Source organism: Giraffa tippelskirchi, chromosome 11 (genome assembly GCF_054371585.1).
Source record: "Giraffa tippelskirchi isolate mGirTip1 chromosome 11, T2T-mGirTip1v1.2.pri, whole genome shotgun sequence".
NCBI lineage: Eukaryota > Metazoa > Chordata > Mammalia > Artiodactyla > Giraffidae > Giraffa > Giraffa tippelskirchi.
This window is the reverse complement of record NC_137285.1, coordinates 92,320,565-92,335,903: the sequence shown is the minus strand read 5'-3', so window position 1 is coordinate 92,335,903 and position 15,339 is coordinate 92,320,565. Positions and strand designations below refer to the sequence as shown.

At 37.6% G+C, this 15,339-nt stretch overlaps 1 protein-coding gene across 5 annotated transcripts in view; it reads right to left on the bottom strand.

The window, feature by feature from the left end:
- Positions 1-15,339, bottom strand: part of CWF19L2 (CWF19 like cell cycle control factor 2) — a 135,239-nt gene that overhangs the window by 103,319 nt on the left and 16,581 nt on the right. For all 5 annotated transcript variants that reach the window (XR_014069176.1, XM_081543218.1, XM_081543216.1 and 2 more), the window contains exons 4-6: positions 13,177-13,287; positions 12,304-12,423; positions 4,642-4,735 (exon numbers count right to left, since the gene is read on the bottom strand). Coding sequence is in view for 4 of the 5 variants with exons in the window: in XM_081543218.1 (XP_081399344.1) it covers positions 4,642-4,735; positions 12,304-12,423; positions 13,177-13,287 (325 nt within the window). In the remaining variant the exon portion in view is untranslated. The remainder of the gene's footprint in view (positions 1-4,641; positions 4,736-12,303; positions 12,424-13,176; positions 13,288-15,339) is intronic.

Genomic DNA, 15,339 nt, shown 5'->3' with positions numbered 1-15,339 from the left:
AAGCAATCTTGAGAAAGAAAAATGCAGCTGGAACAATCAGGCTCTCTGACTGTAGTCTACACTACAAAGCTACAGTCATCAAGACAATACAATACTGGCACAAAAACAGAAATACAGATCAATGAAACAGGATAGAAAGTCTAAAGGTAAACCCTTATACCTACAGTCACCAAATCTATGACAAAGGAAGAAAGAATATACAATGGAGAAAAGACAGTCTCTTTAACAAGTGGTACTGGGAAAACTGGACAGTTACATATAAAAGAATGAAATTAGAATACTCCCTAACACCACACATAAAAATAAACTAAAAATGGATCAAAGACCTAAATGTGGGATTGAATAGTACAGAACTCTTAAGAGGAAAACACAGGTAGAATACTCCTTGACATAAACTGCAGCAGAGTCTTTTTTGATCCACTTCCAACAGAAATGAAAATCAAAACAAAAATAAACAAGTGGGATCGAATTAAACTTCAAAGCTCTTACACAGTAAAGGAAACCATAAACAAAACAAAGAGAACCCTCAGAATGGGAGAAAATATTTGCAAACAAAGCAACTGACAAAGGATTAATCTCCAAAATATATAAACTCCTCACGTAGCACAATATCAAAAAAAATAAACTCAATGAATAAATGGCTGAAAGATCTAAATAGATATTTCCCAAAGACATGCTGTTGCTGCTAAGTCGCTTGAGTCGTGTCCGACTCTGTGCGACCCCACAGACGGCAGCCCACCAGGCTCCTTCGTCTCTGGGATTCTCCAGCCAAGAATATTGGAGTGGGTTGCCATTTCCTTCTCCAGTGCATTAAAGTGAAAAGTGAAAGAGAAGTCGCTCAGTCGTGTCTGACTCTTCGCGAACGCGTGGCTGCAGCTTACCAGGCTCCTCTGTCCATGAGGTTTCCCAGGCAGGAGTACTGGAGTGGGTTGCCATTTCCTTCTCCAAAGACATACAGGTGGTCAAAAAGCACATGATGCTCAACATCTCTCATTATTAGAGAAATGCAAATCCAAACTACTACCTCACACCAGTCAGAATGGCCATCATCAAAAAATCTACAAACAAAAAATACTGGAATGTGGATAAAAGGGAACCTCCTACAGTGTTGGTGGGAATGTAAATTGACACAGTCACTATGGAAAACAGTATGGAGGTTCCCTTAAAAAAAAATAAAAAACAGAACTACCATATGACACAGCAATCCCTCTCCTGGACATATATCTTGAGAAAACCATAATTAAAAAGCACACAGGTACCCCAATATTCACTGCAGCACTGTTTACAACAGTCAGGACATGTAAATAATCTAAATGTCCAATGACAGATGAATGGATAAAGAAGATGTGGTACTTATATACAATGGATGGAATATTACTCAGCGATAAAAAGGAATGAAACAGTGCCATCTGCAGAGATGCAGACAGACCTAGAGACTGTCATAGGTGAAATAAGTCGAAAGAGAAAAATATCACTTATATGTGGAATCTCCTGGAGAAGGAAATGGCAACCCACTTCAGAATTCTTGCCTGGAGAATTCCATGCACAGAGGAGCCTGGCAGGCTTACAGTCCATGGGGTCACAAAGAGTTAGACACAACTGTGCAACTATCACTCATATGTGGAATCTAGAAAAATGGTACAGATGAGCTTATACACAAAGTAGAAATAGAGATACAAATGTAGAGAATAAACAGTGGATACCAAGGGGGAAGGGAGGGTGGAATGAATTGGGAGAGTGGGATTGACATATATACACTTACATGTGTTCTAAGAACAGATAACTAAGGAGAACCTATTGTATAGCACAGGGACCTCTACTCAATCCTCTGTAGCAACATTTTCTTTCCATTTTCTTCTAAATGGGAAAAAAATCTAAAAAAGAGCAGATATATATACACATACAACTGATTTACTGCGCTGTACAGCAAAAGTAGAGGAAAACAATAGAATGGGAAAGACTAGAAATCTTTTCAAGCAAATTAGAGATACCAAGGGAACATTTCATGCAAAGATGGGCTCAATAAAGGACAGAAATGGTAGGGATCTAACAGAAGCAGAAGGTATTAAGAAGAGGTGGCAAGAATACACAGAAGAATTGTACAAAAAGTTCTTCACGACCCAGACAATCACGATGGTGTGATCATTCACCTAGAGCAGACATCCTGGAATGTGAAGTCAAGTGGGCCTTAGGAAGCATCACTACGAACAAAGCTAGTGGAGGTGATGGAATTCCAGTTGAGCTATTTCAAATCCTAAAAGATGATGCTGTGAAAGTGCTGCACTCAATATGCCAGCAAATTTGGAAAACTCAGCAGTGGCCACAGGACTAGAAAAGAAGAGCTTTCATCCCAATCCCAAAGAAAGGCAATGCCAAAGAATGCTCAAACCACCATACAATTGCACTCATCTCACATGCTAGTAATGCTTAAAATTCTCTAAGCTAGGCTTCAGCAATACGTGCACCGTGAACTTCCAGGTGTTCAAGCTGGTTTTAGAAAAGGCAGAGAAACCAGAGATCAAATTGCCAACATCCAATGGACCATCAAAAAAGCAAGAGAGTTCCAGAAAAACATCTATTTCTGCTTTATTGACTATGCCAAAGCCTTTGTCTGTGTGGATCACAATAAACTGTGGAAAATTCTGAAAGAGATGGGAATACCAGACCGCCTGACCTGCCTCTTGAGAAACCTGGATGCAGGTCAGGAAGCAATAGTTAGAACTGGACATGGAACAACAAACTGGTTCCAAATAGGAAAAGGAGTACGTCAAGGCTGTATATTGTCACCCTGCTTATTTAACTTCTATGCAGAGTACATCATGAGAAGCACTGGGCTGGAGGAAGCACAAGCTGGAATCAAAATTGCCGGGAGAAATATCAATAACATCAGATATGCAGATGACACCACCCTTATGGCAGAAAGTGAAGAAGAACTAAAGAGCCTCTTGATGAAAGTGAAAGAGGAGAGTGAAAAAGTTCGCTTAAAGCTCAACATTCAGAAAACTAAGATCATGGCATCTGGTCCCATCACTTCATGGCAGATAGATGGCGAAACAGTGGAAACAGTGGCTGACTTTATTTTTCTAGGCTCCAAAATCACTGCAGATGGTGACTGCAGCCATGAAATTAAAAGATGCTTACTCCTTGGAAGGAAAGTTAGGACCAACCTAGATAGCATATTAAAAAACAGAGACATTACTTTGCCAACAAAGGTCCATCTAGTCAAGGCTATGGTTTTTCCAGTAGTCATGTATGGATGTGAGAGTTGGACGGTGAAGAAAGCTGAGCGCCGAAGAATTGATGCTTTTGAACTGTGGTGTTGGAGAAGACTCTTGAGAGTCCCTTGGACTTCAAGGAGATCCAACCAGTCCATCCTAAAGGAGATCAGTCCTGAGTGTTCATTGGAAGGACTGATGTTGAAGCTGAAACTCCAATACTTTGGCCACCTCATGCGAAGAGTTGACTCAGTGGAAAGACCCTGATGCTGGGAAGGATTGGGGGCAGGAGGAGAAGAGGACGACAGAGGATGAGATGGCTGGATGGCATTACCGACTCAATGGACATGAGTTTGGGTAAACTCTGGGAGTTGGTGATGGACAGGGAGGCCTGGCGTGCTGCGGTTCATGGGGTTGCAAAGAGTCGAACAACTGAACTGAACTGATATGGCTTAAGCATTTTCTCTCCATCTGCTGGAAAGTAACAGCACTATCCTAAGGTCAACACAAATCTATAAATGGTGGCAAAGTGAAAATTTGTGAAGATATGAAATCATATATTTAATACTTATACATAATTTTCATGAAACTTCACAACCTTAATACTTTATACATTTTGTGAAGGGCTTCTCAGGTGGCACAGTGGTAAAGAACCCACTTGCCAATGCAGGAGGCAAAAGAAAGACAGGTTTGATCCCTAGGTTGGGAAGATTCCCGGAGGAAATGGCAACCCACTCCAGTATTCTTGCCTGGAAAATTCCATGGACAGAGGAGACTGCAGGCTATAAACCATGGGGTCACAAAGAGTCAGACACAACTGAGCATGCATACATCACACATAGAATGTAACAAACCAAAGCAATATTATATCTTTACAGAACCATGTTTTGCATTAATCCATTCAAACTATAAACTCAAATTTAAAAATACTATCAAGTATAAAAATATTTAATCAATTTGCTACCATATTCGAGGTAAAATAATCTTGCCAAGTACTAATAATTTAAATAAGGTCTTAAAAGACTGCAAATATTTTATCATTGTTTTCCTATATGTAAACTGAACCTTTAGTAATAATCCATAGATGTTCATAATAGAAAACTGTACAAATTTCACATCAAAAAATCAATATACATCAGTTCAGTTCAGTCGCTCAGTCGTGTCCGACTCTTTGCATTGTTTTGCAAATATATAAACAGATACAGATTTCTTCAGACTTGATCAAAATTATAGCATCAAACAGCAATACTTAAATAAGTAGTGATAAAATTCTGATTTAATACATCTCAAAATCTGATTTGGATTGTTATTCATTTTTGGAATTCATAATACATCTTGCCAATCTACTAGCATACTCAGGTCATTCTCTTAGGAATACCAAGTTACAAGAAATGCTTATGTGGCTACAAGCAAAATATAAAGATACCTTTAGTAACTGATGACACATTATAGTCTTCTGGTGGAAGACCTGTCCCACCATCCTTCCAGTATGGATTCAATTCTCTTTCTAGCAGTCTGGACTGGAATAAAACATTTTTAGAGGTCACAATTTTAAAATAACTATAAAATATATTAATAAATTAAAAATCTGAGACTCAGTTAACAATTGCAACCTTAGGGAAATATTTAAAACACTGTTTTTTCCAATTAATTTATTTATTTTAATGGGAGGCTAATTACTTTACAATATTGTGGTGGGTTTTGCCATACATCGACATGAATCAGCCACGGGTGCACATGTGTCCCCCATCCTGAACCCCCCTCCCACCTCCCTCCCCATCCCATCCCCCTGGGTCGTCCCAGTGCACCGGCTCTGAGTGCCCTGTTTCATGCATCAAACTTGGACTGGTCATCTATTTCATGTATGGTAACATACATGTTTCAATGCTATTCTCTCAAAGCATCCCACCCTTGCCTTCTCCCAGAGTAATGGAAATAGAAGCAAAAATAAACAAATGGGACCTAATTAAACTCAAAAGCTTTGCACAACGAAGGAAACTATAAGCAACGTGAAAAGACAGCCCTCAGAGTGGGAGAAAATAATAGCAAACGAAACAACTGATAAAACACTCTTCTGACACACTTTTCCAACTTGGAGGAAATAATGTCTAAATTAGCATTCACTCGATGTTTTTACTGAATGCCTACCATGAATCAGAACTGTTAGATGCAGAAGATAAAACAGTCAATATGGCTAACTCAGCCCTTGCTAGCTTATAAGATAGTGAGGAATATAGATAATATACAAGTAACTGACTAGTGCTTTGAAGACAGAAGTACAGAGTGCTAAAACCATATACAATTCAAACTCCTCTCATGCTGACAAATCAAAGACTTCCTAGAGGAAGTAATATGAGTAGTATTAAACCTAAGGATGAGTAAGAATTAGCCAGTTTCTTTTGTGGGTACCGAGAGCATTAAGGTGCACCAAGGACAAGAATAAAAGCATGTTCATAAAACCTGAGAGGAAAGGGAAAGCACTGCAGTTTTAGGAAAGATAATTCAGACTTAACTAAAACTTTAGAAGCATGAATGAGTAGCAACAAGAGATTAGGTTGCACAATAATCAGGGACGAGGTCACAGGAGCCACGTGAAACAGCTACTGAAGCTTTATGCTGGGCAACGGTGAGTCATAAACAAGACCAGCTTTGTATCATACAAAGAGCAGACTGGTTTCAGAGAGGACAGAAGCCTGGAGAAGAGCAACATTAGAGGTAGGAAACCAGTCAGAAAACTGTGGCAGTAATCAAGAAAGAGATAATGACAACCTAGTAACAATGCGAGAGTCTACCGTGTTCCAAGCACTATGCCAGGCACTGGTGGTGTGGTTTAGTCACTAGTCATGCCCAACTCTTGTGACCCCATGACTGTAGCCTGACAGGCTTCTCTGCCCATGGGATTTTCCAGGAAAGAATACTAGAGTGGGTTGCCATTTCCCTCTCCAGGGGATCTTTCTGACCCAGGGATAAAACTCGTGTCTCCTGCACAGCAGGTGGACTCTTTACCACTGAGTCATGAGGGATGCTAGGCACTGAGGCTATAATTAACAAACCAGGCATAGTTCTTACCATCACAGAAATTACGGCTTTGAGAAAGGAGAAAGACAGCAATATTAATAGAGATGAGCGCTATAAAATTAAAGACTACTACAGAAACATATACTACGGGTATCCAAATTGAATTAGGGGATCAGAAAATGCTTCTTAGAACTAAAAATTGCAATTACTAGAAATAATAAAAGCAATTGGATAGAAAAGAATGGAAGGAATTAAATGTTAGTGTCTAGTAATATGAACCGACCTTTCAAAACAAAAATGTTTGGTGAAAAAAAATTTTTAAGCATTTGAAACACGTTCATGAGCTGACAAAAAAAGTACAGAATCTTTAATGAACAAAATTTAAGTTAGGGACTTCTTTGCAGTCCAGTGGTTAAGATACCACGTTTCCACTGCAGAAGAAGCAGGTTCAATCCCTTGTTTGAGAACTAAGATCTCACATGGTGCAGGACAAAAAACAGAAAAAATCAAAAACAAACAAAAAGTTTTAGTTAAAGGTTAACTTGGAGGGATAAGCAAAATAGTATGATTTGACTTCTTATAGTGTATACTGTCATGTCCTTTTTTAGTCTACTATAACATGTCATAGTATCTACAATCAAGAAATTCCTTCCACTGCTCTTAAACACTCAAAGATAAACATCAGATACTCAACAGGATAACAAAGACGAAAATTACATACTTCGGTGGACAACTGACAACAAGTAATACAAATTATGAACTACTACCTGAAAGTACAAAAAAGACACACAACTGAATATATAAAGAACTACTATCAGTAAGAAAAAGACAACCCCAGAACAAAAATTAACAGAAAACATAAATAGGCAGCTCATACTATGAGAAATCTAAATGACAGAAGAAAAAATGAAGAAATCTCTCCTAGTAATCAGAGGAATGCATATTAATGCACAAAATACAATTTCTCACACATTAATTAGCATGACAAAAATTAAGTATGACAATAGAGACACTAAGTATGGTAAAGAAACATACATTGTTCAGGGATAATACACTGATACTATCTCTTTCCAAGTGTCTGTAAAGAAAATAGGTGCATACTTCATAACTTAGCAGTTTCATTTCAAAATATGTACTATGGAGAAATTTAGCACTGCTTGTAATAGTTTGTAAGAGTGAAAAACAACAAAAGAGGAATGGAAATTTACAAAATGGCGAGTTAGATTATGAAAGACTATCAAGTTAGCAAAAGGAATGACATGGAAATAAAATATATCCTCAGAATCAATCTCTAAAATAAGATGTTGGTCATATCATCTGCAAATAATATTTCTGACAAAGGGTTAATATTTAAAATATACAAACAATTCTTACAACTCAGTGTCAAAAAGTAAACCACTCAATTAAAAAATGGTCAGAAGACCCGAATAGACATTTTCCACAGAAAACACAGATGGCACACAGGCATACGACAGAATGCTCACCATCACTAATTACTGTGGAACTGCAAATCAAAACCCCAACGAGATGTCACTTCACACCTGTTAAAATGCCAATCATCAAAAAGACCACAAATAACATGCTGGTGATGTGGAGAAAAAAGAATCCTAGTATATTATAGGTAAGAATGTAAACTGATACAGCCACTATGGAATACAGTATGAATGTTCCTCAAAAAACTAAAAATAGAATTACTAAATGATCCAGAAGTTCCATTCCTGAGTATATATTCAAAGAAAATGAAAGACTAATTCAAAAAGATATATGTACGCCAATATTCATACCAGAATTGTTCAGAACAGCCAAAATATTGAAGAAACCTAAGTATCCATCAACAGATGAATAGATAAACAAGTTGTGATACACACACATACTGGAATATTACTCAATCATAAGAAAAGAAGGAAATTCTGCCATTTGCCAAAACATGGATGAACCTACAGGTATTATGCTTAGTGAAATAAGCCAAGACAGAGAAGGACATATACTGCAGTTATTACTTATGTGTGAAATGAAACAAATGAATAACAGAAACAGACTCACAGAACAAACTAGTGTCACCAGCAACGAAAGGTAATGTCAAGGGGCTCAACAGAGGTAGGTGATTAAGATGTACAAACTACTATGTATAAAATAAACTACAAGGACATATCGTACAGCACAGGGAATTATATCCACTATTTTATAATCTGTAAAAAGACTGAATCACAATGTTGTACACCTGAAACTAATATTGTATGCAAACCACAATTCAATAAAAAATAAAATTAAATTAAAAACACAACAAAGCTTTTAAATACCAATTACAAAAATAAAAAAATAAAAATGCTAACCATCATCTGAAGGAAGAAAAAAGAGAATAAGATAATGTGCCAGGCACAACATACTCAAACTGATCTGTGGATGCTTGAAAACTGGCTAGTCTCAGTCATTAGTCTAGATGATTTACTCCTGAATAATAATCTGAATTTTTACCTAAGCAAAAATGAAAAAGTACTACAGGTTATCAAACATCAGGACTAAATCCAAGTATCTACAAGGCAGCAAAATAAATTCATGGGTAAAAGAATAGTAAATATTCTTCCCTTTCAAATGTATAAAAGAAATAAAGCAGCACATATAGTTTTCTAAAAAGTTTATAATCTCATAAGGGAAATAAAATAAGACTATTAAATTAGAGCACTTTATAGAAAACTACAAGTACTATAAAGTAAAGGAACAAATAAAGTACTGTGGAAACATAAAGGAAGAAATTTATTTCAATCAAGGGAAATAGTAAGAATTTCATCATATATATCAAGTTAAGCCTTGAAGGATAAACAAGATGCAGCCATACAGAGATAGAGGGAACGTACTTAGAAAAATCCAGAAGAACAAAAATTCCGAGACAGGAATTTGCAGAAAAACATAACATAAAGCAATTAACTATTTTGGTTGAGGTGCAAATCACCCAAAAGAAAAGAGTCCAATCTGTTTGGACTCCATTTGCAGGCAGCATTTTGAGGTCTTTAAAAAAGAACAATAAATATAGCATCTTTCTTTTCAATCTAGGCTCTGAGCAAGGTAAGAAACATACACGCTCACACACACACACAAAAGAGGAGGAAATAAAAGACAAAAATCACCGTTGTTGTTAATGAAGGCTAAAGTGGGATTTTTCTTTCAGTGAACACCAAATGCATCTGTTCACTGAACCCTACAATGAGGCAGACTTTCCCAGGTGTAGAATGCACTGAACTAACCCCCACATCATCTCATTCGCCACACAATCTCTGCAGGCAGTCTGTTCCATAAGAAGGAAAGGCAGGGCTAAGCCAAGTATGCAAAGTTTATTCTTTGCAAATTTTCTAATAGAAAATGTACTGCATATCCTCAAGGACAGAATGAGAAAGGAGGGTAGAGCATGAAACACCATGAGTGGAGCTTCATCTGTGGAAAAGGAACTATTGGAAATGGCAAAGACACATTCTCCTAACTTGAATCACTGGAGACCTCTAAACAGAGTAATAAGACCATGACAGAAGCTGTGCTCTGAAAAGTGAATCTGACGTCAGCTGCAGGCCGCTGGCAAAAAAAAAAAGGTTATTGTGACTGCCCAGGCAAGAGTCAACTAGGGCCTGAACCACAATAATAGTGAACCTTGTGTGTTTCTCAGTTTCAGGGCTCTCCTCAGTCACTACACATGCTAACTCAGCTCCAGTAGAGAGGACATAAATGAGGCAGAGAGGTGAAGACATACAACTAACAACTGGCATTCAAACCAGAGGAGTAGGTACAGGAGTGGAAACGATGATACAGTGCAAAAGACAAAACCTACATTATCAAATGAGCAGATCAACAGATGCTAACTTATTTGAATCAGAGAAGTTTATATATAAGAATTTGTAAGAAAAGATTATATTAATTAGATAGCCTGTAATTCAGTGCTGGAAAGTTGATAAGCATGACAAAGTACTACAGTTTCTTAGGAAAGGAAAGGTTTTCTGTAATAGTATTTCTAAGAAAAACTAATCACTATTGCAATCTACTTAAAAATACTGAAGAGTTTACTACGTTCTATTGATATACAGAGAACAGATTCGAATACGTGCAAAACGTAAGATCATAAGCCAGGGACACCCTAACAGACCAGACTGTTCATACCTACAAAGAGCAGAGCATGATTCCAGAAGCAAGCATGTAACGGCAATGGGTAAAGTCAACTTCCTGACTTCATATAGCTCCTCTCTCTTGCTCTACCATCCACTGGATATCTCCCTTTGGTACTTTCCCCTTGAGTCCCAGCTTCTTCAGGTCTAACTCAGAGACAAAACAGAAATAAAGGTGTTCTAAAAAACGCCTGGCCCCAAAGTTCCAAATGGGCAGCTCCTTAATTATAAAGCCAATACAAATTACCACAGCAACATTTTCAAAATTAAAATTGAACTGAGGGGAAAAAACAAAAGAAAAAAAAATTGATCATAGGACTTCATGATCACTCCTTCATAGTTTTCATTTATTTCTGCCTCTATGCGGCATTCAAGGTAAATTCTTTTTTTTTAAACTTTTAATTTTGTATTAGGGTATAGCCGATTTACAAACAATGCTGAGACAGTTTCAGGTGAACAGCGAAGAGACCCAGCCATACATACACACGTATCCATTCTTGCCCAACCTCCCCTCTCAGCCAGGCTACCATATAACACTGAGCAGAGTTCCATGTGCAATACAGTAGGTCTCAAGGTAAATTCTGAAAGAATATTTTCTTGTTCTTGTTATCTAATTCTGTCTTCAGCTGTATTCAGTTTGTTGTTTGACCATTTACAAGTTTTCTAATTTCAACTCTCATATTTTTCATTTTTACAAGTTCATATTGGTTCTGTCTCAAATCCACCTTATTAATCTTTTATCCCATATTCATATTTCCTATACCTACTGTTACTATATAAAGCTATTAAATATTCCAAAAGATAGAGGTTTGATGGGTCTGATTATGTTTATTGTTTTTTATTGGTATAGATATTTATTTCTTTTTTAAAAAATTAATTTCTTTATTTTAATTGGAGGATAATTACAGTATTGTGATGGCTTCTGCCAACATCAACATGAATCAGCCACGGGTATACATGTGTCTCCCCCCAGCCTGAACCCCTCTTCCCCCTCCCTCCCAGTCCCATCCCTTTGGGCTGTCCCAGAGCACCATCGGCTTTGAGTGTGCTGCTTCATGCATCAAACCTGCACTGGCATCTATTTCACATATGATAACATACATGTTTCAATGCTATTCTCTCAAATCATCCCACCCTCGCCTTCTCCCACTGAGTCCAAAAGTCTATTCTTTACATCTGTGGCTCCTTTGCTGCCCTGCATGTAGGATCATCGGTACTGTCTTCTGAATTCCGCATACGTGCACTAATATACAGCATCTGTCTTCCTCTTTCTGACTTATTTCATTCTGTATAATAGGCTCCAGGTTCATCCACCTCATTAGAACTGACTCAGATGTGCTCCTTTTTATAGCTGAGTAATATTCCATTGTGTAAGTGTACCACAACTTCCTTATCTATTCATCTGTTGTTTATTGTTTCAAGTGAATCTCATTCACAGACTATCATTATATTTTCATGTATTTTATGATTTTAGCTTATGACCTTCAATGCCATAGAACTTGTTTCTGAGAGACCTGTGAGGCCTAAATTGACAGTGTCATCCCCTAGAAAGGACTGGTAGTTACTTCTGCCAATCACTTCAAGGCACTACTAACTCAGGAATACTTTAAATTCTCACCTCAAAGATTTTCAGACCACACATGTAACACAGTTCAAGCTCTAAACCCTTATAAATCAAAGCTGTAAACCAAATTCTATACTCAACCATATATGCCCTAGATTTATAAATACAACATACATTTATACTTATTTCCTACAAAAAAATTTATTTTAAAAGAACTTATATCACATTTTATAGCTGTTCCCACTGATTTTACTAAATATCACAAAAAATAATATCTTACAAGTAAAATTGCATTTATATACATGTGTATCACTTAAAGGCAAATTAGAAAGGTAAGGTATTTTAAATATTCTCTTACCTGTTCAAGTGCCTTGGTTTTCTCTTGCTGAGCTTTCCTTGCAGTTTCCTTTTCGGCTTTGAGTGACAACGATGACACAGTTTTAACAGACATAAAATCAACAGTCATCCATTCATCCCTCTGTTAAGAAAAAGAAGTCACTTCAATCTAAACTGATTAGAACCACACTAAACATTTAGTAATAAATTTTAAAGATTCTGGAGGCATTCAAACCTGGATTAAAGCCACATGTCTGTATAATTTCTTAGCAAGTTTCTTAGTCTTTGTAAGCCTTATTCTCTCCCCTGTAAAAATGGGTAAAAACACCTACATTTCACGAATGCTTTAAGGAGTTAACAAGAAACGGACTTAAGGCATCTAGCTCAATGCCTGATACAAAACAGGCACTCAGACATTAGTTCTTCCCACCTTTCTTTCTTCACTGTTGCTAACAATATAAAAATACCACTCTTCTTTGGCATATGAACTACAACCCAAACCTTGTGAACTGTTCAAATAAGAGCATTGCTAATAGCATTTTGGCACAGTGAAGGGAAAAGCTGTGTCTTGAACTCCACTAACCATAGAAAGGTCAGATAGATAAAACAGTACAAAGCTTCAAGTACATAAGGGGAGAAGTACCACTTCCCTATCAGCAACCAGCAGAAAACCCTGAGAGACTAGAATAGGGATAAATGCTCACTTTCCCACAGGAGAAGAAACCATGTTCAAAGGCTCAGCAGACTGCATTATTTAGCATTATTGCTAAATTACTTGTAAAAGTTATATTGTTTACAAAGTCTAATTTTTCTACTGAAGAAATTATACTCATCTTTCATTTTAACATTCATCTACTCTTGTAAGTTCACACTTCTTTAAAATCAGGTGGCTTACCTGAATAATCTGATTATCTTCTTTTTCTAACTTCTCATCTTTAATCTTCCAGGCCTTTTCCTTGCCAGGAGTCTGGGAGGGAACAGCCTCAACCCACTCATCTTCAGAGCTCTAAGAATATTTAGCATATAAGTAACATTCTCAAATTTACATACGTCCATATAAAAACTCTGTGTAGTTGCACTCTTTCATTTCTTCTCATCCCTAATACCTTATTTGGGTTTCCAGACTTTGCCCACTATACTTTTTAATCTCTAAATATTCCTCTTGGGGAATTAAATCCATTCTCATGGCTTAAAATACCACCAATTATACTGACATCTTTCTAATTTATATACCCAAAGTTTCAATGATTTAAACAACTGCCTACAATATTTAAATGCCACACTGAACTCAACAAGAACAAAAAGTAAACCCAGCATCTACTTCTACAATACTTGTTCCTCTTCCTATATATTTGAATTAAGCATCCTGGCATCACTACCCACCCATTTACCCGAGTTAGAAGTTTCAGGATCATCTTGCCCCTGCCATCTAAACCTACTACTATATTTCCAAAAGATTTCCAAACTATACCATACAGTGAATCCCATGACTATCATGGGATCCACCTCCATCCCTGGCCAGAGCTGACTGTTTCAAGTGTTATTACCTAAATCAACTGATTTCAATCTTAGTCACTCTCTAGAAATCTGAAATGGTTTACTCTATAATTAAGGAGAACTGGAAAGACTATTGGCAGAGACCATTTCTGCAAAAATGTATCAGGATCAAGAAAAACAAAAACAGAACTAAGAGGGGAAGAAAAAGAAGACAGCAAGAAGACTCACAAAAGCATTTGTGACTCTAGTCCCAACTCAGCTGCATTGCTATATGTCCTATGAGACTTTTGTGCTCTAACAGTGATGAAAGTGAAAGAGAAGAGTGAAAAAGTTAGCTTAAAACTCAACATTCAAAAAACTAAGATCATGGCATCTGGTCCCATCACTTCATGGAAAACAGATGGGGAAAAAATGGAAACAGTGACAGACTTTATTTTGGGGGGCTCCAAAATCACTGCAGATGGTGACTGAAGCCACGAAATTAAAAGATGTTTGCTCCTTGGAAGGAAAGTTATGACCAACCTAGATAGCATATTAAAAAGCAGAGACATTACTTTACCAACAAAGGTCCATCTAGTCAAAGCTATGGTTTTTCCAGTAGTCACGTATGGATGTGAGAGTGGACTATAAAGAAAGCTGAGTGCCAAGGAATTGACGCTTTTGAACTGTGGTGTTGACGAAGACTCTTGAGAGTCCCTTGGATTGCAAGGAGATCCAACCAGTTCATCCTAAAGGAGATCAGTCCTGAATATTCATTGGAAGGACTGATGCTGAAGCTGAAGCTCCAATATTTCGGCTACCTGATGCGAAGAACTGACTCAGTGGAAAAGACACTGATGCTGGGAAAGACTGAAGGCGAGAGCAGAAGGAGATGACAGAGGATGAGATGGTTGGATGGCATCACCAACTCGATGGACATGAGTTTGAGCAAACTCCAGGAGTTGGTGATGGACAGGGAAGCCTGGCGTGCTGCAGTCCTTGGGGTTGCAAAGAGTCAGACACAACTGAGCAACTGAAGTGAACTGAAACCAATTTAAATTTGGTTTCTGTTACCTACAACCAAAAGTTCCAACTAATATATACTCTTTCCTCCCCATCCTTAAAGCAACAGCCCTAGATCAGATCTGCTTATTTCTCATCTAGAAAAACCAAATTAGTCTCCATAGCCCCTGTCTTTCCTTCTCCCTTTCATTCTCCAACTCCTACTCTAAATACATTCAAGGTGATGTAAAGGGCACATCTGACCAGAGTACTACTCTTCTCTGACTACCTGTCATAACGACTATTTTTACTCCTCTTCTTTCCGACCAATAGAATTCAATTTTATTTGAAGATATACCGTGCCTCCCTTCCTGGAAAGCAAAGGCTTAATCAAGTCTCCAATAAGGTGGAAATGAAAAGTATTGTGTAGGACTTTCTGGAAGTTAAGAAAAAGAGGGCATCCTCTCTACTGTTCTTTACCAGCTGAGCCACAAGGGGACTTCCCTGGTGGCTCAGACAGTAAAGTGTCTGCCTATAATGCGGGAGACCCGAGTTCAATCCCTGGTTCGGGAAGATCTCC